Source organism: Glycine max, chromosome 8 (assembly GCF_000004515.6).
Source record: "Glycine max cultivar Williams 82 chromosome 8, Glycine_max_v4.0, whole genome shotgun sequence".
Taxonomy (NCBI): Eukaryota; Viridiplantae; Streptophyta; class Magnoliopsida; order Fabales; family Fabaceae; genus Glycine; species Glycine max.
In genome coordinates this window covers 2,497,633-2,524,624 of record NC_038244.2, presented here as the reverse complement: position 1 = coordinate 2,524,624, position 26,992 = coordinate 2,497,633, and the positions used below count along the sequence as shown (strand labels likewise).

The 26,992-nt window shown below is 33.6% G+C and overlaps 3 protein-coding genes across 5 annotated transcripts; 2 read left to right on the top strand and 1 right to left on the bottom strand.

The window, feature by feature from the left end:
• The first annotated feature begins 385 nt into the window (after positions 1 to 385).
• LOC100798766 (ATP-dependent 6-phosphofructokinase 3) lies at positions 386 to 4,973 on the top strand. Its single transcript, XM_003532419.5, has 13 exons — positions 386 to 1,180; positions 1,268 to 1,314; positions 1,413 to 1,452; positions 2,015 to 2,077; positions 2,175 to 2,312; positions 2,476 to 2,634; positions 2,724 to 2,777; positions 2,932 to 3,000; positions 3,095 to 3,224; positions 3,344 to 3,609; positions 4,082 to 4,130; positions 4,260 to 4,414; positions 4,612 to 4,973. The coding sequence occupies exons 1-13, from the start codon at positions 1,079 to 1,081 to the stop codon at positions 4,759 to 4,761; spliced, it is 1,422 nt and encodes a 473-aa protein (XP_003532467.1). The 5' UTR covers positions 386 to 1,078; the 3' UTR covers positions 4,762 to 4,973.
• Positions 4,974 to 7,163: 2,190 nt separating this feature from the next.
• LOC100798242 (AP-4 complex subunit sigma) lies at positions 7,164 to 26,588 on the top strand. Of its 3 annotated transcripts, none has more exons than XM_014778660.3 (5): positions 7,164 to 7,383; positions 8,006 to 8,092; positions 8,448 to 8,516; positions 8,609 to 8,766; positions 26,348 to 26,588. In XM_014778660.3, the coding sequence occupies exons 1-4, from the start codon at positions 7,243 to 7,245 to the stop codon at positions 8,741 to 8,743; spliced, it is 432 nt and encodes a 143-aa protein (XP_014634146.1). In that variant the 5' UTR covers positions 7,164 to 7,242; the 3' UTR covers positions 8,744 to 8,766; positions 26,348 to 26,588. The 3 variants fall into 3 exon arrangements, with proteins under 3 accessions (XP_014634146.1, XP_006584800.1, XP_025985289.1); XM_006584737.4 differs by having other exon boundaries at positions 7,165 to 7,383; positions 26,340 to 26,588; XM_026129504.2 differs by lacking the exon at positions 26,348 to 26,588 and having other exon boundaries at positions 7,170 to 7,383; positions 8,609 to 8,781.
• Positions 10,135 to 20,768, bottom strand: LOC100797714 (uncharacterized). Its single transcript, XM_006584738.4, has 22 exons — positions 19,669 to 20,768; positions 18,383 to 18,498; positions 18,014 to 18,222; positions 17,142 to 17,261; positions 16,715 to 16,843; positions 16,500 to 16,625; positions 15,994 to 16,046; positions 15,802 to 15,901; positions 15,592 to 15,709; positions 15,269 to 15,478; positions 14,835 to 15,165; positions 14,067 to 14,160; positions 13,724 to 13,832; positions 13,319 to 13,590; positions 13,099 to 13,226; positions 12,713 to 12,947; positions 11,909 to 12,097; positions 11,534 to 11,823; positions 11,269 to 11,449; positions 10,955 to 11,197; positions 10,651 to 10,733; positions 10,135 to 10,548 (listed from the first exon to the last, which is right to left on the bottom strand). The coding sequence occupies exons 1-22, from the start codon at positions 20,484 to 20,486 to the stop codon at positions 10,401 to 10,403; spliced, it is 4,302 nt and encodes a 1,433-aa protein (XP_006584801.1). The 5' UTR covers positions 20,487 to 20,768; the 3' UTR covers positions 10,135 to 10,400.
• Positions 26,589 to 26,992: the final 404 nt, after the last annotated feature.

The window sequence follows — 26,992 nt, the reverse complement described above, 5'->3', positions numbered from 1 at the left end:
GAAAATACACTAATTAATATGTACTGTGTATGATGGTTTGATATGTGGTTTATAGGTAACAATACCTTTAAGATAGCAAAAAATCCTTTAACTGCCTACCAATACTGTACTTTGGGGGCTAATAAGTATTGGTTGAGTTCGTTAACTAATAGTGAAATATTTGGATGTGTTGTGGTCAAGTATTGAAGTGTTCCAAATAGTGTTTTTCATACACGATGGAATTATGCAACAATTCAACATCTTTGGAACACATTATTCGATGTCAAACTTAATAAGCAAAGTGGCAATGTACTTCCCTTGGTGGAGATACCATCCTTTTTCATCCATATACACTTCAGTCCCAGGAAATAATGTACATGTCCTATGTCCTTGAAGGCAAAGATAAGGAAGTTGTAGCATGAAAATCAAAGATGTTATATCTGAGGCTCCTCAAGCCCTTTAGTTCCATGGAGATACATATTTAGGAAGAGATTGTTGATACCTAGTTGTCGTACGTATGTCTTAATTAAAGACAAGGAAATTGAAGCATGAAATATTTCGAAGATGTTTATCTAAAAACCATGTTTAACATGAAACATAAGGGCTCTGTTTCTTGCACACACACAAAAAAAGAAGAAGCAAACAAACAAACAACGTAAGCATTGTAACATATTGAGCTTTTAATAATTTGATTGAAGAGGTTAGGCTGAGGGCGCTGCAAAAATCTAAATACTAGTAATAAATAAGAATGGTTGCTGGCAGCTTCTACGAAACATGATGCTCGTGGACTACCATAACCATCTCTGCGTCCAAGCATAGACCTTGGTAACCATTTTGTGCCACCTGTTTTTACTCTTCCTTCCTTTTTCAACCGTAAAAAGAGAAGTTGCTATTTAATTTAATTCAAAGAAAACCAAAAGCAGCCCTGAGTTTCAGGGAACCTCGATTTGGGCACTGACTCATTTTACAAAGGTTAAGCACCTTTACTATAAATATAAGACCCTTCTCTGATCCACTCGTTACACCATTCAACGTATCCTTTTCTTCCTTCAATCACATATAATACAAAACAATTCAGTGGTTTGTGTTACTACGTAGAATGGGTTCGTCGCCGAATTCAAAGCCCAAGATCATTAGAGGCTCCGCAGGCTATGTGTTGGAGGATGTTCCACATATGGCCGATTACATCCCTGATATTCCAGTACGACGTCGTACTCGTTCATCTCTTCAAACTTGCTGCTTCTGCTCCATTCCCAATTAATCTATCTTTTTTTTTTGTGTTTCGCAGACATATTCTAATCCTTTGCAAAACAATCCTGCTTACTCAGTTGTCAAGTAAGTTTCATATCTACATATATTTCTTCCTTCTTCTTCTTACTTTTTGCCTTCTATGTTTGTCTCATATTAATTTAAATATACTTTCCACTTCTCAGGCAGTATTTCGTGCACGTCGATGACAGTGTTCCGCAGAAGGTTAGATTTTATTTCATTTTTATCTTTTGGGAGTGAATTGTTGATTAAAAGGGCCTCGACAATCCCCACCAATCCTGCACTAATGAAAACTACAAGTTACGTAAATCGAGTTTATCCTGTCACGTTAATCTTATCATAATCATCATACATCCCGAATTAACGATTTCTCCAACTATGGAACATCATCGGATCCAAATTAATGAAAGAAAACAACAAGTAACCGCATGGACTGGTTTGAATTGAATCGGAATGAACATAATACGTGTTACAGAAATCGAATTTATTCAGTCGTGTTAATCTTATACAATCTTGTAATAATAATAAACTATAAAACGTATGTCATCACGAATTCACGATTTCTCCAAAGTATTGACATCATCGAATCGATCCAAGTGAATGAAAGGAAGAAAAAAAAATTAACCACTTGGACTTTTTATTGGAAAAACGGTTGCACGAGAGTTTCTGATAGGTTATCGTAAAGTTTCTAGAACGCTAGCTATTTGCAATTGAAGCACAAATGCTTTTAATTTATGTCATTTTTTTATTTAAAATTTGCTGACAGATAATTGCTAATAAAGATAGTCCAAGAGGGGTACATTTTCGGCGTGCAGGACCTCGTCAAAGGGTATGTTTCTATAATACTACCATATGTATGGTTTTATCTCTTAAGGAAAATTCTTGTGTTTATGACCGTATGATACTGGATATATATATGTATTCAGGTGTATTTCGAATCAGATGATGTTCAGGCTGCAATTGTGACATGTGGTGGTCTATGCCCTGGCCTCAACACCGTCATTAGGGAACTAGTATGTGCACTATATCACATGTATGGCGTCAAGAAAATCTTGGGAATCAATGTAAGTGGATCTTATGGATTTCATTTCATACAATGTAGGAAAGAAAATGAACAATGCAATCTTGTACTCTGACAGAATACATCTCGATCTTGCTAAGAGTGCTAACTAATTACTTGATTTTTATTCAGTCTCGTTAACTAAAACATGAAATTGTGATTTGAAGGGAGGATACAAGGGTTTTTATGCTCACAATACAATCACTCTAACTCCTAAAAGCGTGAATGACATACATAAGCGTGGGGGAACTATCCTTGGTTCATCACGAGGTGGACATGATACCACTAAGATAGTTGACAGTATTCAAGATCGGGGAATTAATCAGGTCTGCATTTCATTCTATTTATTACAACATGTAACTTCATTTTGTATGTATAAAAATCAGCAGTCTAATAACTCATTCAATTCCACCAGGTTTTTATAATTGGAGGAGATGGAACTCAGAGGGGTGCAGATAGGATTTTTGAGGTATATATAATTTTAGTATTGAGGATAGTAGACTATTGTGTTTAGGAATATAACTGAGCTTCCTGCACACATACTTCACTGTTGATATTTGACATCTGTGATTGTGAAAATTGATTTCATCAAAGTAGTAAACGCACCCTGATTATCCACGCAGGAAATTAGAAGGCGTCGTCTCAAAGTTGCAGTTGTAGGAATCCCCAAAACCATAGATAATGACATCCCGGTACATCATGGATAGCAGCTCTTCCATTTATTGCTTATTTCCCATTAGCACCATGAGCTTGTAAAATGGTTTAATGTTCTCTCTGGCTTAATAGGTTATTGATAAGTCCTTCGGCTTTGACACAGCTGTTGAGGAGGCTCAACGTGCTATAAATGCAGCACATGTTGAGGCTGAAAGTGGTGAAAATGGCATAGGTGTTGTTAAATTGATGGGCCGGTACAGTGGTAAGTTTCTTGAATGCCTCCACTGATCAGATTAATCATTAGCATCCTGTACTTCAACCAATGACATATTATGTTAATAAATTATTTTCTCGATGTAATTATATGGATGCATGGTGCAGGGTTTATTGCAATGTATGCTACTCTGGCCAGTAGGGATGTGGACTGTTGCTTAATTCCAGAGTCACCCTTTCACCTTGAAGGTCCAGGTGGACTTTTTGAGTTTACAGAGAAAAGACTAAAGGAAAACGGCCACATGGTTATTGTGATTGCTGAAGGGGCAGGACAGGAACTTGTTTCTGAGAGCATCCAATCCTTGAACAAGCAGGATGCTTCTGGAAACAAACTTCTTCAAGATGTTGGGCTATGGATATCCCAAAAGATAAAGGTGTGGATTGTTGTTTGTTCCGTTTGTGCTGGATATCTCAAATGTGATTTTTTAATCTTACTTTCTTGAATTCAGATTGAGGTCCGGCTTGTTTCCTTCCTTACAGCCATGCCCATCTAGGCTACAATTACCTTCAATCCCAGCCCCATTAGTTTGCATGTTTGAAAGAAAAAGTTCAGTGTCCATTTGATGAATATTAAAATGTTTTCCATTGTTTTGGTTTTCACTTTTCAATTGATGATTTCGTTATGACACCTTGCTAAAAGTTGTCCTAAAGAAGCATTCCCATTTGCAATTGGTTTATGAGAATCTCAAAAGCTGTGGAAGTCTTCAAGGATCTTGTTGTGGATACATGGTCGCTGATGGATGTATAGTGTGACAAAACATGCTTCATTTTTAATATACCAAAATTTTGTAATTGAAGATATTTTCTACCTTTTATGTTAAGCATTTTGATTCTTTGATATTGCAGGATTATTTTAACAAACAGAAGAGAATGACCATAAATCTCAAATATATAGGTTCGTAAAGACAAAAAACTATATATTTATACGTATGTGTACATGTGTGCATGTTCGATTACATTTATGTGTGCATTGCATACTGAAAGGAGGAAATCAAGCATTGCATTTTTTTTTACTATTTGACAGATCCAACGTATATGATCCGAGCAGTTCCAAGCAATGCTTCTGACAACGTGTACTGCACACTTCTTGCTCAAAGTGCTGTTCATGGAGCCATGGCAGGTTACACTGGATTTACAAGTGGACTTGTCAATGGAAGACAAACGTACATACCCTTTTATGTGAGTTCGTTGGCCTGCTTGATATTGTCGGTTCTGCTTCTGCAGGATAGATATGATTTATTTGTTAAGAATGTAGTGGATTTAAACTTTTCAATTCAAAGTTAGTTTTCAAGTTTATGATTGGGTGAACGAAGTTGTAATTTTGAGTAGGAAATTATAGAATTTAGAAGCATTATGTTGGTTGCTTTGTTATGCAGAGAATCACTGAGGGACAGAATAAAGTGATAATTACTGATAGAATGTGGGCTAGGCTTCTGTCTTCAACAAATCAGCCCAGCTTTACCATTGCTAAGACTGTCTCTGAAGAAAAGAGGGAAGAAGAAGCAAACGGTCATATCTCTGAATAAGGGCATTGTTCAAATAACCATTTGGCTTAGAAAGAAGTCGACAGCATTTTTCACCCTGCTATATATGTACATGTTTATTGTATTCATTTTATCTTATATCTTGCATTGTAAGTAATATATTTGAGTTTATCTTTTTGCCCTTACACGATGAAAAGATGGCTGTGAAGAACTCAGCATTAACATGAGGAAGATATTCTATTATTCTTTTATTATGTTTTGTCCCGTGTGCTAATCATTCGAAAGAGTTCAGCTTTATCCACAAATGAACTTTAGTTTCAATTTCTTATCCATGCATGTCTCACTTAGTGGTGCAGCTTCAAGTATATAATTTGCTCAATGAAGGTGTCAGGACTTGGGCATATGAAAGACACCAGTGTGGACTAGAATGTCAAGGTTACGTGTTATGAAGGCTTCAACATTCAACTGCTGAACATGCACTGTATCTAATATCAACTGGGCTAAACTGGTTGAAAAGAGAGAAATAATTATGATGCACGCTAAAAGTATGCGACTTAGAAATAAGAAAACGTTTATACTGAGATCAAATATACAATCCCCTCTTTCGTAAGGAAATTACCCAAACCAACTTCCACAAGAATTAAATGCACGTTGATGTATTATAGTTCAACTAGATGAACCGTACGTCATCATGACTTCGAGACTGAATTTTTTTTTCATGTATGTGCTTACATAATAATGGCCTTTCATTTTATTTTTAGAAGAATAATTATCTTTGGCTTTGGTAGGAAAGTCAATTCGCAAGTATTGGATGCTTATTTTTCATTTTAACTAACTATTACAACTTTTTCTTTACCTATTACTTCCGTTAGTGTCTCATTTCACTGTCAATTGAATTCGTAACCTATTCATGCCATTTCTGTCATCCTAGATAGCATTAGTAACCTATTCAGAGTTGAAAATTTAATTTCTGTAGTTTCTAATAAACAAAATACGTGTTTCAATAAATTATAAATGTATGTGATTAGATTATGAGAAAAAGATTTATATACTAATGGAAAAAGTTTTACACCATCATTGAATCACAATTCATCATATTTTGTAAAGTTTAACTTTTTTTATAATTACTTTAAGGGTAAATAACTATTTTCGTCACGGAATATGTAGAATATTGACAAATTCATTCTCCAAATATGAAAATTCAAATTTTAATTCCCGATAGTGAAAAAAAGTGCAACAAATTCATTCATATATTAACTTTCATCCGTTACCGTTAATGAAATAACTTACATGGCACATTCAGAGACAAATTTGTCAATGCTCTATATATTTAGAGATGAAAATGGTTATTTACTCCAAATATAATTTAATCTTCATTTTCTCCCCTCTTTTAATCGTTACAAGTATAACATTACAATAAACACTTAAAAAATAGTAAAACAAACGCAAGTTAGAACAAACATAATAATAAGCATAATATTGATTAATAAACATTCTAATGTGACAGTACCTTATCCAAAATATGAAACTCAACCAAAAATGTATAATCATTAAGTTAATCCTTACAATAAATGCGACCCAAGTGAATTTTGTTACTATTTAATGTTATCACGATAGAAATTTAGAGTATCAGACAAATTATATTTATTAATCAATATTATGTTTATTATTATGCTCGTTCTAACTTATATTTTCCTATTTTTTAAGTGTTTATTGTAATGTTACCCGGTTAACGATTAACAAAGGGGAAGATAAAGATTAAAATGTATTTTTGGTAAATAGTCATGTGTAGAGCATGACAAATTCATCATCTGCTCTTTTATTAACAATAACGGATCAAAGTGAACGGATGAATGAATTTGTCATATTTTTTTTTTTACTTTCGTGGACTAAAATTTGAATTTTTATTATTTGAAGACAAATTTGTTAGCCCTCTACACATCTAAGGATAAAAATAATTATTTACCCTTACTTTAAAAGTTATATTAATAATAAATTATTATTAGGCAATATAACGTAAAAGTGTTTTATCCCATTTTACACTACATGATCATTTAAGTCTTAGATTATTTATGCATATTACAGCCCGTGAATTAACGTGTTCTTACTATTGCCTCTCGTAAAAAAAAAAAAAAAACTAAAAAAACTTATGGTGATGTAAAAAAAATGCAAATTATATTCAACAGTTTAAAATGAATTTCATATTTTCGTTGATCTTTAAATCAAACGAGTCTTAATGAAATAAGGGAAATGTCACTTTTCCATACTAAATAAATTAGTGAATTTGTCCAAAAAAAACATTAGTGAAAAGAAAAATATTAATGATATGTATTTTTTACATTTTTAATTCATTATTTTTTCCTCGTGAAAGGATGATGGTCGGGTCTAAGGTAGAAAAAAGTATGCATATTAAAATAATATGGTTAAACAAAACAAAACAAAAATGTATTGATCACTTAATTAAATGCAACATTGATTGATTCTTGAATAAAAGAGAGTTGGATGCGTGTGGATCGAAACTGAATGGGGATGAGATTGATGTTAATGGTGAACAAGCAAGGTCAGACTCGACTTGCACAGTATTATGAGCACCTCATCATCCAAGAAAGCCAAGCCCTTGAAGGCAAAATCCTTCATAAATGCCTCGCCCGTAATGACAACCAGGTAATTAAACCTTCTCCAATCTCAACTTTCCCTTTCCAAATATACCTCTCTTTTTAATATAATTTTTTTTACACTATTAACTAATTACAAATAATATAACTTTTGAGGCAATCAAATTTTATTATATATGACAAATATATGATCAGATGGCGGTATAATTCTTTTTTTCTCAGTCTGTTCTAATTAAATTCTTTTTCTTTTTTTTTTAGATTTTGAATGTTTGCACCTAATTCAAAAGTAGTATGCAAAGATCACCTGGTGTAGGTTAACTACTGGGCTTACTTTTCAAAGAGGCACGTTGTACAAGTATATTAAACTTTCCAGAGAAATGGTTTATTGGTTATTAGTATTTGTTATATCTTCATGCATAGTGCCTAAGGGGATAATGAATAAAATAAAAAAAACAAGTGATGGATTAAAATAATACTGAAAAGATGATAAAGTATGCGTGCACTCTTAAACTTTATTGTAATCACACAAGAATTGCTCCGTTACGTTATCCATTTCTATCACGAGACTTTGTTGTCAGTTTATCCCAGTTGAGGCATCTTGATGTTGTTGTTGATCACTGATAATAATTGATTTACATAGTTGTAGCTGATGCATTTTTCGTTATGGACAGTGTTCATTTGTTGAGCACCGCAACTACGGGATTGTGTATAGACGCTATGCATCTGTGTTTTTCTTGGTTGGAGTTGATGTTGACGAGGTAAATCAAATTATTTTTTAATATGTCTCATTCTGAATTGATTCATAAAAAGACAATGAATTAGTTGAAACAGGCAGATAATCTAAAATATTAAATGCTTAGTAACTCTGAAATAGTATAGCTTTGATCTTAGCTTAGTGCTCATGTCTTCACTCTTCAAATGTGAACTGTCTCTTAGACCGAAATGAAAACTAAAGAAATATAAGATGTTTCCGTTGTAAATCTAAAAACTTGAAGTTAAACATATGCCCTTCAACAAAGTTTTAAATATATCCCTTTTTTCATAAAATAAGTATCATTTGAAAACCTACTTCTGCTTGACTGTTCATTCTATCTTCCGTGGATAATTTTGCAGAGCGAGCTTGCTATTTTGGAATTTATCCATCTTTTAGTCGAAACAATGGATCGACACCCTGGCAATGTGGTAAGTCCCTGCCATACTTTCTAAATGTCTTTTCTTTTCAATTCCTTCCACCAAACATTGATTTTACATTTCTTGTCTACTTAAATTTGCAGTGTGTAGCTAGATATGATGTTTCATTTAGAAAAAGTACATTTTATGCTGGAGGAAATGGTCATGAATGGTTGCATTGTGGAGACAAGCAAAGCAAATATTCTGTCTCCAATCAGCTGCTGGATAAAACTTCTTAAGAGAAATAAAACAAGTATTCCTGGTAATTTCTATATTATTATTGGCTCTCTGCAATTACTTAAAGTATAAGATAAAGTGAATAAACCACCGCAGTTAATCTCCAATTTTCTTTATCTATAAAACACCCAAGATCTTAATTCATTTTATTTTTCTCAAAAGTGAATTGACTATTGATGTATGTGCTTAAAGGGTAAAAAATCTTTCATGGTACTTGGTGTGATCTCAATACTCTTAATAGTAAAAACTATAAATCTCATCTTCTGGCCATAAGGACTTGGTGCAGTCGACCATGAGCTGTAACATGTGGCTATCTAATATCATAATGCTTAAATTTTGTGGAATGGATCTCAAAAGGAATTTCCAGTTGTTGAATAAGAAATGCTCCAATCCCTTGTAAGTTGTTAGTTGTTGCTGGGGTTGAACTCTTTAGTTTTATTTTATATTGAAGATTTCGTGGAAGCAATCGTATATTAGTTGAAATTATAAATGGCACAGAAGGTTTTTCTTTTGCTAGCTATCTCCTAACCTAGCACAATGACCAATTCAAAAGTTGCTTACTTGCTTCAGCTAGCTGAAAGTTGGACGGAATTGTTTTCCTGTTACCTGTCTATCTCTAGCATAATAATAGATCCCTCTATTACCAACAATTTCTTCATGAAACATCTCATCCTGATGAGGAATTTTTTCGTTTAAATTACTATGGCAAGTAGACTACAACTGTTCATATATGAATTGTTTTTCAAGTATCTTTCATTGTTTTGTGAAAGCTGGAGAAAGGAGGACGTAAATGAATTGACCTATTCATCAATTATTCCAATTCAACTTTACTAATGTTTCAATCTTGTTTGTTAAGTAAACAAAAAAGTTCAAGCTTGAAATTAAGTAGGACTATTACAATTACTTAAGTTCAAGGCTCAGCATTACTAGCTTGCAAATATCTCATTTATTACCTTGATACTTCTATCATCTCCGTCGTTATATTTTTCATTTCTTAGTTCTATCGACTTATAAAATATTTTGCTTATATTTTGACTTCATCTTCTAGTCAAGCTTAAGCTTCATATTTTTGTACAAGATAAATTCAAGCTTGAACTTTGACTCGCTTTAATAAATAAATCAAGTTTGAACAATTTTCATTTTACAAGTTCCTAATTTTCTTTTTACTATTCACCAATAGTAATGTACGCCGCTTGTGACCCTTTGCTCTAAAGCTGCAACCAAGTTTCCCCTTATTTTTCATCTCCGCTTCTCCTAGTTGCATGGATGTTTTTAAAACGCTTACCTTCTTTAGCTACTTCCACTGCTTAGGTATATCGCGTCATGAGATAATAGAGACCAAGAAATTTTAATCAGTATACGTCAGATAAATATATTAACAGAATCGCCATCCTTTACAGAAAAGCTAAAAGGCCTCAAATTCTTATATCAATTGTACATCTGTAGTGCCTAAAAATTGTGCAACTATAGTAACGGATGATCATCAAGCAGACAATATAATCAACGCACTCCACACGACACATTTTACCGAACCTTTCCTAACATTATACAATTTATACACAATGCCACTTAACGTGACTGCTCCCACCCATTTAAGCTCTACACTTTAATAAATTCCAAAAAAAAAAGGAAAATAATGAGACCAAAAAAGTAAAACTTTCAAGAATTCCAGAAGACGTTAGTGTCACTGCTATACAATGAGGGATCTTGTATTTCCTGGTTAGCCACATGACAATCAACAAGACGCGCTTGAATGATTTTGCAGAGGGCCAGACCAGAAGGAAGTATCCACCATTCACTTTCATCCCTGCAGATAACAGAAGGTTGTCAAATAGTGACAGTAAATAAATCTGCGGCATCAATTTTCATTATCTGCTACAATTATGAAAAAATGGTAAAAGCTACTTACATACTAAAATTCCAGGATTGAAAGTTGGAAAGCTTATGTGAACGAGCTGTATAATGTATAAATCCACAAAAGAAGGCAACTACCTGTTTCAAGAGACCCATTTTACTGTTAAAAGTTAAAACAAATATTTGGGAGCTTATTCGACCCCACTTTGAAAAAAGAAACTGAAATACAATGAAAAACTAAGTACTGCATACTAGAAAGTAGGCAGGTAAACTAAATAATTCAACAATGGTTACACTTGTAACTATTGCGCCACATTAGTTTAAAACAACTAAACAAGTACAGCTTTAGCACAACTTACAACGTTGACTAGGGACATTAGATTCCACAAAGCATACAGTCGAGCAAGCCCAGCTGATCTCCTGGGTCCTTGACTAAACAAGGCGCTGATTCCAGATGGAAATGGAAAAAGGACACCAAGAGGAAGGACAAATAAAACTAAGAAGAAGCTCAACAGTGACAGAGAGTACATCTGAAGCAAGGTGAGCAATACTAAGATAAAATCTCCCAGGAGTATTATAGAGATAACCAGACCAACTAGATCCTGCAATAATACAAGAGAGTAAGAAAACATTTGAGGTTAACATACAGTTGACAAAGGAAATATTTTAATACCTGATGACCGATGGGCTTTGTATTATAAATGATAAAAGCAAACGGATAGTATGAAGTTTTCTTCTCTTTAAGTGTTCTAAGGCTTTTGGCATGTAATATCCCACCAGACATCCTTCTAGGCATCATCAGGTGTTCATTGCTTCTAATGTGATGCACTGGATTTCTGGGACTTGAAAGTAAACTGCACATAACAAAGCATAGAAACTTAGAAAGTAAATTTAAATTCATAAAATAATCAACAAAACAAATAATAAGTTAGCATTACCATGTCTGCTTTTCAGTTATTCTTGAATCATCATAACCTTCGCATGATGAGGACATGCTTTCATTCTCAGTAGCATATACCACAAGTCCAAATTGGCAATATCCAGAGGCTGTAGGCTGAAACCATGCAAGATCAACACATACACCATACGTAGCCAACTTAGGGTTTGCATATACATCAAGCCAGCTGATAACAGGGCCAAAAGTTATTTTTAGATGTCCACGGCGAACCAATCGTAGTTGAGCGTTAAGACCAGCCACTAATCGATACCATATAGTTGGTGGAACAGACTAGAAAGCAGACAAACATAAAAATCAGTGAACATGTTAAACATCCAGGATTTCACAAAAAGGCTAAATTTTGAGTTGAGCAAACCTGACTCATGATGCTAGTAAGAATATTATCACTATGAAGAGAGAATGGACTCATGTAACTTCCATCTCCCCCAAAAATTATAGACATGGGAAATCTTTGATAAAGACGAGGAGGCAGATCAGGTCTTTTCTCATCTCCACCAAGGAAGAAATCCAGATATGCTAGCATCAGATCAGATGTTGCACCTACCTGTAGCAAGATAGAGTAAGTAACCATTGAATGATTCTAATAAATGATAGTCCCTACATTTGGTAGAGTGAAAGAATAAAGCAAAAAAAAAAAAAGAAGAATCAAAATGTAGCATGTTAAAACCAACGGTCCATCAAAGAAAACAGTTGTTTGGTTTCCCCCCCCCCCCCCCCCCCCCGCCGCACAGTAGTTAGTTGGAACCATTGGCTAGAGAAAAGAAATGATAGTGAGGAGTGTTTCGGTTTTGTAGTGGAATTTGGGAGGGAAAGCTCTGATCCTCAAAGACCCAAACACCAAGAAGGCTAGAAGAGTGTTGTACAATCGCGTATCCGCATTCCCCTCATCTCTGATATTGTATCTCGTTGATACAGATCCAGGGACAAGAGGTTTCTGTCTATAAACTCTGCACTTTCCTATATTCTAATCCAGTTCTATCACCGGGCCACTGGTATCAACGAAACCATGTTTAGCTTATTACATATATTTTAAATAATATGAAGCATAATGTAAATTTAGTTCAGTAGGGCAGTAATGAATGAGCTGAGACATAAATTTAGTATGCCAAGAGCCTCAATTAGGGTAAGGAACAAATTCATAAAATTAACTCTTAAGTACCTTCAGCCCTTCATAAAGTGCTCGTGAACGGCAAGAACGCAAGCATGCATGGTCATACTCTGATCGAACAAATTCTCTAAGTTTCTGTAATTTCTTTCTCCGACACATTTGAAGCCATGACCAAGCTAGGGGATATGCAATGATGCAAAGGATACTGTAAATAGACCCTTCCCACCAGTGATAAGTAGCTAAACTATTGATGTCATCCACAAATCTATTGAAGGCATCTTCATATCTGCAATATGAAGTCATATACTTAATAGTTAAAATGTCAATTTTAATGTTAACATTAACTGAAATCCTCTTGCAGGGTGTACATAACTAAAATACTAAATACATTGACACTAGATGAGGATCAACTATATTTTAAGGAAAAAGAGGCATACACAATATCTTTTACTTGCTCTGGAGGACAATGAGGTAGATGCCAAGGTTCACTGAATGTATTTGGGCCCTGGAAATACAACCTGTGCACATGACTCGGAGATTCCTCACTTCTGTTTGTTTCCATAATCTGAAAGCTCACAAAATTCAAAGTTAAATTTGATGGTAACATTCCAAAGGTAATGAGTATCCCTGAAATTCACAAGGAAGTTAGTTATGGACCTCATTCAGTGATTCAAGAAAAGGAAAAGAGTGATTCAGTCGAGTGTCATTTCGAGCAGGCGTAACAGCTGGTAAATCATCGCCAGCCACATATTTCATTCGTGCAACACTGAGAACTAGAGCAAGCAGGACAAGAAGACCTAAGAGTAGAAGACCAAAGAGCCATGGCCCACCAAAAGTGTACACCAACTCTTCAAAAGCTGTATGACAGTTTGGCATGTGATATCTATCAGATATGCACTTGTATGGACAAGGAGTCTCTGCCACACCACCTTTTGAAAAGGAAATAGGAATCCAATCAAGTAAAACTCATGCAATAAATTTTTAAGTAAATGCACACATAAATAACTTAGCTTTTACTCTTCCCATCAGGTGTGATAAAAGCAAACTAATTATTTAAAATACCTCGAACAGAAATATATATGGCACGATGCGGAAGCTTGTCAGATGGGCAATCATGACAAAGAGCTCTATCAGACCCACTGACATTTTTATAAGTACCAACAGGGCATTCCTGCAACACAGTTAAATGCAAGCAACTGAGTCAAAGCAACATAGAAGTTGATCTTCAAAACTTCATCTCAATTATAAAAACAGGAATTAACAGATCATAATGATGAAATAATATGAGTAACAGAAACGATCACAATGAACTAAAGTTCATCATGTTGAGCCACCTAATCCTTTAAATCCCATTCCAACTACACAAATAGTTACTGAAAATTCTGAAGGATGATTGTTCATCTACCTCACAAAAGATACCATAAAGCCCTCTGGGACAAGCAGTTCCACTGATAGATCCATTTTTTCCAGGAAGACCCTGACCTCCACCAAATCCTCCTCTGTAATCAGAAATAAAAACTCAATCAAACCGGTCCAGATAGATGAAACTTAATGCACATGCACACATGCAAGCACAAATCCATGTCCATGCACATGACTTACACTAGCTAAAAAACACCAAAACCAAAACCAAAAAGAGTTGAAAGGTGTGGTCAGGGCCTGCTGGATGATATATTTAAGATATGAACACAGTCAAAGCTTCCCGGAGATAATCACTAGAATTGAAATTTAAAAAAAAAAAAAAAAATCTACTGATCTGCCAGACTGCCCAAACTAACCCCAAAGCATAACTTTTAGATTACAAAATCACAAACCTTGTAAGTCAATTTAAGGAGCAACTGCAGACAACTATGTAATTACATGATTACAAATTTACAACCCCAATCCCCCAACCAAAAGAAAAATCCTGGTTTCTCCTACAGTGTAACATATTCAAGCATACATGAATTTATCTAGAAAGAGTAACATTAGTACTGGTCTCCAGTGAGGGACCAGTTGGCTTTATCCAAGAAGCCATAAGCCATGAGCCAAAGCAAATCATATTCAATAGTCACGAACTTGCTTCTAACTCTTAAGAATCAGACAATCCATAAACTGGGCAAATCAAACGACTCTTCAGTCACAGATGCTTAAAACAAATGCAGATTATAAGTATACTTTGTAATATACCAACCCAGTGATAATGCTTCCCTTTACACTTGCCAAAGGGACATATTCATCTCCAACTGGAATATTAGACCAATGCAAGTGAACCCTTCCGCCACCTCCACCCCCACCACCGCTAGGACTACCTTGTCCTCCAGCAGTTGAGATTATAGAAGAGTCACCAAGTGCCAAAGTCTGAATAAACAAAAGAACAGTTCCGCCGGAACCACCACCAGGACCAATGCTTGAAGTAATCCCACCATCCTTCCCTCTTGGGTCATCCCCAAAGCTTTCTCCATCAGCTCTAAGTGAGCCATTCAAAGTCAAACTTGACAGTGAGTGCTCCAGTGAACCCATCACTGTCAAAAAGAAAAAATAATAGCATAAAATTACCTTTTTCACCAAAGAATGTTGAGTAACAATATTTGTTCTGTCACAACTAAATTATAAGTCAGATCTTACCAATGATGCCACCACCTGCAGTTGCACCAGCTAGGCTATTATTTCCACTGCCACTACCAAGTTCACACGGCAAATCAACATCCCCATATGTGGAACCACCTTCAATGAAATTGCCATTGTAATATCCATCCCCACCATATCCTCCATGTCCTCCTCCACCACCAATACCATTTTCAAAATACCTTGCCCTACCTAACCCACCAGTACAACCTGCAAATGGTTCAAATAACAACAATTTAATAGACCATCATAACATAATGCAAGCTATCAGGTGATGTATGAGATTCAGTAGGGAGCAGAGTATTTAGAGGAAATGACAATACCCAGCCCAGACACACTGATTACTCCTGAATAAGAGACGTCTATATTTCTAATCCAGTGAAAGTGCACAACAGAGCCAGTTATGGTGCCTTCAACAATAACATCTTCAACCCGACATATCTGCAGTAGAAACCCAAGACAAATTATTTTCTTTTACACAAAGAGATCTGACCAATATAAGGATTTAAATTTTTATTGGGGTAAAGAAAAACCTGAAGAGTGAAAGCCAGTGATGAATTCACATTACAATCTTCAGGTGGATGAAGCAATTCCACAGGACAATTTTCAACTTCACAGTAGAGTTGTGGAGTCCTACCATTTTACATAATAACACAAAAGGAAATATTAAACCAAATAAAGAAATGCACACCAAAGCTTTCTTAACATGCACTGCATAAACTTACATATCATCACCAGAAGCCTCTAACGGTCCTCTTAGAACAGATCCAGGTCCAACCTTTGCGTTTCAAAGATGATAGTTAATGCATTAGCACAGAAATAGTAATACATTTACACAGTTTAAAGGTCAAGAAATCAATTTTAAGAATTTCAAAATTGGAAGTCGCATAAATATACAAGGAACGAGAAGACAATACTTAAGTTATGCATGTCAATTGTTGTATGTGCCAAAAGGGCAGAGATTTCTTTACTACAAATTTATCAAATTCAATCTTCTTTGCTCTTAACATGGTAAAAATATTTAAATTAAAAAGGGTAGTTGATGGATATTACAACGGCAAATGTGTGCATCAAAGTGAACCACGTGACTATCCCAGCTAACATATCAAGTGTGCATATATATCAAGCCAACATAGAGAAAGATGAACATTCTTCAATAGTCGTTTAAATGGTTCTAAAGAAACAGTAAAACATATAAACAGCAATATAAGAATATGAGACTTCGACTTACATTGATACTATAAAACAATGACAAAATCAGATGTTGCGCTTCAATCAAGTTTCCAGCTCCAGACAAGTTCAAAAATCCTTGCCCGTGAACTCCCAAATTTGCATTAGAATGAATAACAGATGAATCCTGATCACCAACACATGATTTAGCATCTCAGAGTAAGCAATACAAATTATAGTTCTGCTGGAAACAAGAAAAATGCAAAGGGTAACAACCTTGAGAACGACTAAGTTGCTAGCTTCAAGTAAGGATGTTGCAACAATTCGATCACCATTGGCATCTATAAGCATCTTGGAATTCAACATCAGGTGAATCTTGACAGACATACGAAGAGCTCCATATATCTAATTTAAAAAACAAAAAGAAGGGTAAAAGATCATGAATGGGAAGACCTTATTAGTCCCATAAAATAACCATCTCATATAAATACTAAACCAATAAACTTTTAGATTTAGTTTGTAGGATATGGTTTCTGATAAAAATTGGATAAGAGCGGGAAATAAATAGTAAACTTAATACCAACAGTTTTTTTTTTTAATTTACACCTAGCAAGTCAAAAGTGGAAGCAAGCAGCATGTGAAAACACCAGAACCCAAGTGAAAAAATACAATTGTTCTAAGAAAGTATAATAGTTCTACTTGCCTTGACTACAGAGTCACTCATCAGAAGCTCTTCGGCCATTAACTCAAACTCTGAGGAACCATAATGAGCAAGCCCAAAGCTTAAAGCAGCACCAAAAGTCAAGCGAATTAGTCCACCAACCTGCAAGTTAATAAAAATGGTATTTTGGCTATCCTTCAAATCTCAATTGAGAAGATACAAAAGATGGCATTAAAAAACACAATACAAAGCCCTCCAAATGAAGCAATCTAAACTTCCTTTAGAAGTTCTGATAGTAACTAAATATATCAAATTTGCTATGTCTATTGTCTATCAATTCCTGGTAATTATTTGAAATAAATTTTCCCCAACAGAAAAGTTATAAAACATTGGCCAAGTAAAAAGGGAAAATATGCAGCTATCCAAATCAAGTATCTTAAAAAAAACTACAAAATTTATTAGAAGTTCCAACAGTAATTATGTTAGGATATAAGGAGAAGGGAAAGTTAGTTAAGATGGTTAGACTATTAATGAGTTAGTTACTACAGTTGGATATTGATTAGTTAGTTAGAGGGGTTTATTAGATATAAATTGGGAAAGAAGGATAGGAGAGAGGGGGATCTTATCATTTGTAGATTGAGCATTAACTCTTTGTGAAAAGAGATATCCTTTGTGAAGGGGAAACCCTTGGAGGAGAGTTTTCTCTCCTATTTTCTGTTCTTTTCTCACTAGTCAACAAAGTCCTTTCTTTTCTTTCTCATTTTGAATTCTTGGTTCCCAACAAATTATTAGCCAGGTCTTCTTCTCAATATGTTTATAAAGAGTTTTCTCATCTTATTTATCACTTTTCTCTTCGAAAAGATTCTTCTTCCTTTTCCTATCATTAATACATCTCATTCCAGTATTTAAATCACCTGAACACGGCTCCAATATAAAGGAAACAATGCTTTGGCCTGATTCTGGACATAAACATTTGTCCAAAGTGGCACTTTAGGAAACTCTAACAGAAGGGTATCAGTTTGAGTAGACAAGTTATGATTGCAAATGGTAAGACTCCGAGGAACAGCATCATAATATGTCCCTGCAGCACCAGCGTTGCCGGAACATCCAAGACTAATTCCTCCTGCAAGAAACACAACAAGCTTTATGTAGGATGTATGTACTTATTTATCTTAAATAATTTGTCAGGCTATTAGAACAAAAGTTTTACTCTAAAATTAAAATGAAAGTGATATGGATGTCAAGAATATTGCATCTTTAAAACAGTAATCATCATATCACACCATGAATGAAGAATTTTGTACTGTCATGTCTGCTGAAGACATTAATTGAAACTCTTCCTCCTCCACCGCCAGCAAACCCACCAGCTCCAGTGGCACTGATTGTGCCAGTTCCAGTCCTGCACTTGGCAGAGGACATGGTTAGTTACAAACTATTTTATTAGACCAAGCAATCTGAAGTTACACAGAGTAATAGTGAATAATTGAAGCTCACGAAGGTGATGCAATGTTAGTTTAGTTTTTGCAAGTTGGAGTACTCAATTGCATGCTATCACTATGCAAACATTCTCTAACATTCCACACCACACACAAGAAATACAAAGCAGTAAAATCAAATCTTATTTAGACATACTTCAGCAAAACCAAGTAACAGCTATAACAGCATACTATGAGATCGTGTACTAATTAACAGTGACACTAAATACTAACAACAACAGCCAAGCCTTTTTCCATTAGGTGAGGTTAGCTACAAGAATCAATCAACACCATAATATTCTATCATAGATCACGTCTGTAGAGTATAGACAAACCATTGACCTCTAAATCCTTCGTAATAATTCTGCCTATAGTTCTGCTTAGACTCCCTCTGCCTCTAGTGATTAGGCTACCTTGTGTCTGATCTATTCCCTTAATTGGGGGATTCCACAAATCTTCACACGTGTCCAAATCAACTAAGCTGAAATTTTACCATTTTTTGTACCATTCATGCAACCTCAACTATCACTACACCATTCTGCAAACATTCTTTAACATTCCACACCACAAACAAGAAATAAAAAGCATTAAAATCAAGAGACTCCATCAATCTTCTATACATGTATTTCAGCAAAAACAAGTACAAGCTACAACAGCATACTATGAGGTCATGTACTGACAGTGATACTGACTACAAACAACAGCCAAACCTTTTCTATTATTAGGTGAGATCAGCTACACAGATCAATTGATATTCTATCATAGATCTCGTCTATAGACAAACTATTGACCTCAAAATCCTTCTTAATAGTTTTGCCTATAGTTTTTTCCTAGCCTCCCTCTGTCTCTAGTGACTAGGCTACCCTGCATTTGATCTATTCCCCTAATAGAAAGATTCTACAAATCCTCCCCACACAAGCTCAAACCACGTAAGCCAAAACAATTTTTTCTACAATTGACGCAACCTCAACCTTCTCTATAACACATTCATTCATAATTCTAGAGCGATACTAACTACCTAGCACAATATCATCACAAAACTCAAATAACAAAAGCAACAATAAGATTCAAGGGAAGAAGACACGATACATTACATTCTATGAGCTTTAACAAAAATGCTGCCACCAGAACCTCCTCCACCCTTCATCCCTCCATCCCCTCCATTTGCCAAGAGATCCCCAGACACATCAATGGAATCCAAAACTTCAAACTTAATTCTCCCACCTCCTTCCCCACCATACTTCTCCTCTTTACTAGTCGTCCCACCCTTACTCCCATAACTCCACGGCTCATCCAACGACGACCAAGAATACGCATCCCCACCCCACACATCGTCCGGAAGCTTTGTATTATCCGAAACACACGTGGCACCTCTCCCGCCGTGCCCTCCGCCCGCCCCCTGCGTTCCCGACGGCGTCCCACTGGTCTGCGCCGGTGGCGCCCCGGCCAATCCGGTCACGTTTATCACCGAACCGCCAAACAAGGTGGCATTCCGCGAAGCCACGAGCACCGTCCCTGCAACTATCGCCGCACCACTCTGCAAACTGAATTCGATACTTACGTTAATAAAAATCACGCAGCCGGACACGGGGCAACTCAAATTCACGCCGGGAAGTATGTTCAAGCTTCCGCTCCCTTCAATGTACACGTCGCTGCTGAAAATTAGGCTCGAATTGAGATCGCACGTGGTGGCCAGGGAGCCGGTCCCGTTGAGACCCTCCTGGCACGTGAGGGAGGGCGGGTGAGGCAGCGGAGGAGGCGGAGGAGGAGACGGAGGCGTGTAGTCGGCGTAGAGCGCGTCGAAATCGGAATCGAGGATCGAGAATCCATGGTGCGAAGCGAAGGAGAAAGTGAAGTATAATAATAGTATGAAAAAAGAGAATGAAAAGGGTCTGTGAAGAGTGTGAGCCATTAAAAAGGAGGCAAAGTCATCACAGAGGAGTTGTTGATTGCAAAGAGAATAGGGTTTGGGGGTTTTGGGAAAGAGGAAGTGAAATGGTGAATTGGAATGAGGAAATAGGAAACTTAGCGCTGAAGAAGAAAACTGTAATAATATATATAATATGATGAAAAGGAAAAGTAAAAAAGAAAGTGTAGTGTAGAGAAGAAGAGGAAGTCAAGTTAGCGGAAGAAGAAAGAGGGAACGCAGCAGCAGAAAGGCCTCAACTGAACACGCACGTACGGCACGTGCACATCTCTCCTTCGCTACTTCTTCGGTTGACTCTTTTCTTCCTTCTCACGTTATTCAAATGCCTTGGGCTCCCAGTCAAACCATCAGCCCGGCCCATGCCACTCTTTCTTTTCAATGGTTGACTTCAAAAAGGGTCAAAGTTTAGTATTGGTTACTAAAAATTATTAATTATAATTATACTAATATATACTTAATGTCTAGAATATTTCACTTAATTTTCTCTGTAGTATTGAACTTTGGCGGTATTTATCATGCATTTATGGGATTTAAGACTCTTGAAGAATTTTTTCATTCTTTGGTTATATATGGAAAGATAGAAATAAAATAACTATAATTATGAACATTTACTTAATGTTGTTAGGTATAGGTGTATTTCTTCAATTTCGCCAAGGGATTTTTTTTTTCCATAAACAAAGTAGTAGTATCTCTATTTTAAGGAAGAATAGAAAAATTGTTGATATTTGAAACAAGTTTCTATTTGTAATAAACAAAAATCATAGAATTTCATTAGAATATAGTCAATAAAGAAATTCAAATAAAAAAGTATAAAATTATTAAAAAGGGAAAGATTAACAAAAATTAAGTGGACCTAACCCATTGGCTTATACCAATAGTTTCTATTTTGATATTCAAATTGAACAGAGATGAAATTAGAACAATGATTTTTTTTATTTTTTTAATAAGTTAAAGATGACAGTTATAACATTAATAATAGAATTTTATAATAAAACAATTGTCTAAATTTTATTGGTTATTTAAGATGGAGTTATTTAATACTATATTTTACTTGGAGTCAATTAGACAAACCTAATATTTTAAGAATTAAAAGAGAATAAAATATAAAAAAACTAGAAACTAGTGTTAAAAAAACACTAAAAGTTACTTTAAAAAATTATTTATCAAATAGTTAAACAAGTTTCTTTAGCTAGTAAATAAATCTAAAATGGGTTGTCAAACATAGTCATTGTTTCACGTACTAGGCTATGTTGCAGATCATGTTGTAGTGATCATGATAACGATTGTGGCGATAGTCGTACTACTAATCCTGATGAAAATTAAATATTTAAAATATTTTATTTTGTATTAGGTAAATCTTATACAGATTTTATAATTTAAATAAGACTTTAATTTAAATTTAAAATATTTTAATTTTAATCTAACATATGAGAATGATCGTTCTCATTCTCACATAAGAAAATTATTCTCATTTGAAGCCTCTATATATATATTTGGATAACAATTTATTTTAGATTACTGTTACATAAAAAAATAGCTTGTCTCTTAACAAAAAGTTCACTTAATAAATAGCTTTGATAATCTGAAAAAATATTTAAATTTGAAATTCAAATATTGAATATACAAAATAAATAGTGGCTATTAAAAACTCATTAATTCTCAAAACTCACCTACCGAAAACAATTATTTTAGTTTTTATTATAAATAAAAATGATTAAATTAGTAAATTTTCAAAGTATTAAAATCTCAAGAAAACCTTTTATAAGATATTTTAAATAATTAATTTTTCAAATTTTAATTTAAGAAATTAATGCAACTATTTGTGAATTAGGTACTACCAGAATTATAGAAACGTAATTAAATGGTATTTTATTTGCATGTGTTATTACTAAATATTGGTGTTTAGTACATTTAAAATTACAAAAACAACCTTCAAGTTTTGGGGGATTTTTTTTTTCTCATATGCAAATTCCTCCTAAGTAATAAATGATTCTGACTTCATTCATACAAATTTTATACTTTTAAGTTTTAAGTTTTTTTTTTCATGGCTTTAATTTTAAGATTCCTGGAAAATTATCGAATTTTATTATGGATTCTTAATATATTTTTTTAATTTGAGTTCTCCATTTATTAAAATTTTTATTTTGAGTCTCTTTCATTTGTTTGACAAAAATAAAATTGAAATGATTTTTAAATTATTTTTTAAACCAAAAATTAAAAGCCAGTCGTCATTTTTAAAAAATATGAAACTTAAAATTAAAAATACCCCAAACGGGTCCTTGATGAGTTAGTTTTAAAACTGTAAATATTTAATTGAAATTGAATTATTCTACTAGGTGAATTTCTTAATAAAAGAAAAAAAAATGGATATTAAAAGCTAATTAAACTATGTATTCATAAATATTTTCACTTACTTAAAGTCAAATATTGATAAGTTTTCATTTGAAAGTGTAAACAAGTTAGTTAGATAATAAAATAAAATGTGAGAAATTAAGTTCATCAACAGAATTGCTACTTGGAGCCCACACCATGACACCACACATTTACTGAGTTTTTTTTTTTTGCTGTTCAAATTTAGATTTGCAATGAGATTTTTTTTATGAATATTGTGTGTGTAAGTCTTTGTAAGTTATTTCGTTCAATAATTTTATTTCTAACTATTAAATTAAAAATCCTTATTGAATATTTTTTTATTAAATAATTTCAATCAATGTATAATACACTTTTTTCATAATATTTTTTGTGACAGTCACTTTTTTTAAAAAATATAAGTAACTGTTAATTCTAAGACTACATAACTACAAAAGGTCTCATTTTTAAAATCTGTAGCATAAATAATAACATTAAAATATTAAATAATTAACTTAATAAAATATAATATACATAGACATTTATTAAATGAAATAAAAAAAGAAAAAGACATCTATAATGTTATAATAAAGAAAAATTATAATTATAATAAGATTTATTTTTCATCATGATAATCTCAATCATGGTCTCCAATTTTAATAAGAATATTCTCAAATGAATTGTTTAATCCAATAATAATAAAAAAAATACTTTAATGGTTAAAAATTACAATTTGTTGAAGTCATGGATGGTGATCGTTTTCTTCAACCAGTCAAACCAATCCCGTTTTGAAATGCTAATGCATTTGATACCCACTTGGATTATTTCTAAGATAAGTGCGATAACAAACATCCCTCTGTTAGCTGTATTTATAACTATCACAGCGTGGTGCATCAACTAAAACTTTGCTCTTACTGTAGAGATCATATTTGCTGTACAAAATCATATTTTACTGAAAATTTTCTTATTAGTTATAGCTAGTTTTTTTAAGTTAATTATAGCTAGGTTAATTATGTGGGAGGTTGTAAAATTAAGATGTGCACAAATAAACAAATCTAGCATGGTTACATCTAACTGCCTGCTGGCACAGGCATTTTAGGAAAATAAATTAACTAGAAGTCAGGTGAGAAGCACATGATTCTGTCAACATAGAGGGGACACATTGTAATTTTTAGTAAACATTTAGGGGGTTGCAGGGGTTAAAAATGCAGGAGAGACTTTTGTAATTTTGTCAAATCTCAGAAAAGATTTATGTAATTTATTCTAAAAAAAACTATTCTCAAAATACTCTTTTAGCAAAAACATATTTTTATTTTTATAAGAGAATAAAAAATATACAACGGATATGTAATTCGGTTGTATAAAATATATAATAAAAATATATTTTTATTGTATATTTTTTCACACTCATCTTATATAATAAAAATATATTAAATACCAGAAATATATTTTTGCTGTGTATTTATTCTCATCCCTTTTTGTAATATTATTTTGTGCCTGTTACAATCCCTCTTAAACCCTAGCACGTTGGGTTTCAATTTGAAACCACCACCAACGAAGCTTCTCAATTCAACGAGACAAATAACTTCTTCCACCTTAGCTTCTTATCTGCACCACCTGTAAGTTCTTCATCCCAATTTCATTCATCATATACGTCGTCATATCGTGAATTCTCTAATTGCTCACCAAAACACATTGTGAATACTGAATAGGGAAAACTTAACTCCTTTGCCTATTCTCCTTCTTCCTCTCTAACGACCTGTAACATCATTGTGAACATCCAATACAATGGTTTTTCAAAAACGTGTTTATTTTTAAATTCCTAACTGTAGTTTCTGGGACATTGTATTTTATATTCTAGAAAGTACATTTGGGAATAAAAAATCTCTAAAATTATTTTGGAAACTACTTTATGAAATACAGTTGTTATATTCTAAAAATTACTTTCTTTAATATTTTCAGAGATTTTATATTTTGGAAAATACATTTCAGAATGCACCTTACTTTGCTGATTTCTCACAGTTTCAATCGTGATGTATTTTTTTGATGATCAAAGTCTCAATATAATGGAATTATGTTTAGGTAAATTTTTAATACCTTGATCGACAAAAGAAGGAAGGAGGGAAAATTGATGAGAAGGGTTTTGAGATTGTTGGTTGTGGTTTCAAATCAAAACCCAATGTGCTAGGATTTAAGAGGGCTTGCAGTACAGATAAAAAAAAAAACTTTACAGAGAGAGGGGAGTGTCTCTGACGTGAGGTTTTGAAAGAAAAAAGTCATTTAGGTAATTTGACTTTTGAAAAAAGGGAAGGGTAGTGTACTTAGCAAAAAAAAAGGGAAGTGGATATAACAAATGTTTAGTTAAATAGGTCAAAGTCACATGTTCAAGAAAAACCTATTTAGTGAGGTCGATCTGGATCATTTCAATTAATATTTGAAATAAATTAATTCGTATAAGCATTGATGGGTAACAAGAATATGAATTATTTCCTTTTGGTGAGACTTAAAAAACTTTGATAATATGACATACATAATGTTTGTGGGCAAATTTTATTCATATTTTGTTTGGTTTAAAATTGTTTTATTGTTTTTAATGTAAATCTTTGTCTTTGTTTAAAAATTAATATTTGTTATACTTCTTAATATGGAGCAGACCATTTAAATGAGTTAACAGGTCCGTCAGACTTTTAAAAAGGCTAAACCTAGGTTTAGACTTGGGTTATAAAATATAAAATAGGTTAGTTGAGTCTTTGATAAGATTTAATCGAGTCTAACCCATTTTCACCACTAACCATTTGCCAATTCACTTACAACCAATAAAATGTGGAGCTTAATTATTAATTTCGTCCCTTTATTATTTCAAAATGCTCAATTGAGTTATTTTTATTTTTGAAAAGTTTAATCAAATCCTTTAATTTTTAAAAATATTTCAATATACTATTTTTTTCATCCAATTGAAGCTAACATTGTTAACTTATAAGTTATAGATTTTTTGAGTGGAATAAGGAAAGTTGGGGTGCAGTAAAAGGGAAGGGGAAAGAGAGAGTTTGTGGTGGGTTTGAAGTGAGGGACAAAATGACCTTTTTCATGAGTCTTAAAAGTTGGTAGGACCGATAGCAATTCTTGAAGGGGCCAATAGCATCTCCCTAAATACAAAATGTACAAATCTATAAAGGCCGGTTTGAAAGGTAATAAGCCTGTCCAAATAAGGCAAGCCCTATTATCTATCCCACTATTTAATGTCTTTTTAGAGAATTTAGCAATTATGGGCCATCCGGCTGGCGTGGTCAAGCCCATTTCCCATTGCCTTGCCAGGAAAACCACATCATTTTGAAAATCCCTTCTCCGTGTAATTTTGGTTTTTCAATTTTTTTTTTCTGAATTAGTAGAGTAAATCTATTTTTTGAAATCAAGCAAATTTAGACTAATGTTATGTTGATTCATGTAAAACTGAGTTTTGGATGCTTTAAACAACTCTCGGGGTTGAAGACTTGCAGGTGCTGATGCAGAAAAGGAGTTCTGGCTATTTGGATTTTGGGATTGAATTCTTCTCGCCAACGGAGAAATCAATAGGCCCAGATTTTGCCTTATTCTGTTTTTGTTCGTTTTCTTTTTGTGCGTGAGGGTTTTTAACTTTTACGTTCTGATTTGGAGCTTAGGGGTTTATGAAGAATGGATTTTTAGGTACAGAGGCACTCATGTTTTTATTATTTAATCTTCTTTACGTCGGTTTTTATAGTCGTTAGAAATTATATTTTAAGATTAATTTTTTTAAAAAAATATTTGGATGGTAAAAAATTATTGCCACGTTAAGCCGTGAAGGAAGGACAAAAAAATATTTTTTAATTCAAGGGACTAATAAAATAAATTTAAATTTGTAAGAATTAAAAAAAAAAACATATTTCATATTTAGGGGTGTTTAGGTGTACAGATGACATGTGAATCCAAATTGACCTAAATAGTTTGGATTATATATTTTTGTATTTGAATCAAATCTGAATCAATCTATTCAAAGTCGTTCAATGTTGGATTGAGTATAGATTTTAATATTCAGACCCGTTGACCCACTAATTAAGTATGTTAACATGTTAGTTTGTATTAAATTGTTATTTATATATTATATATTTTAAATTTAAAAAATT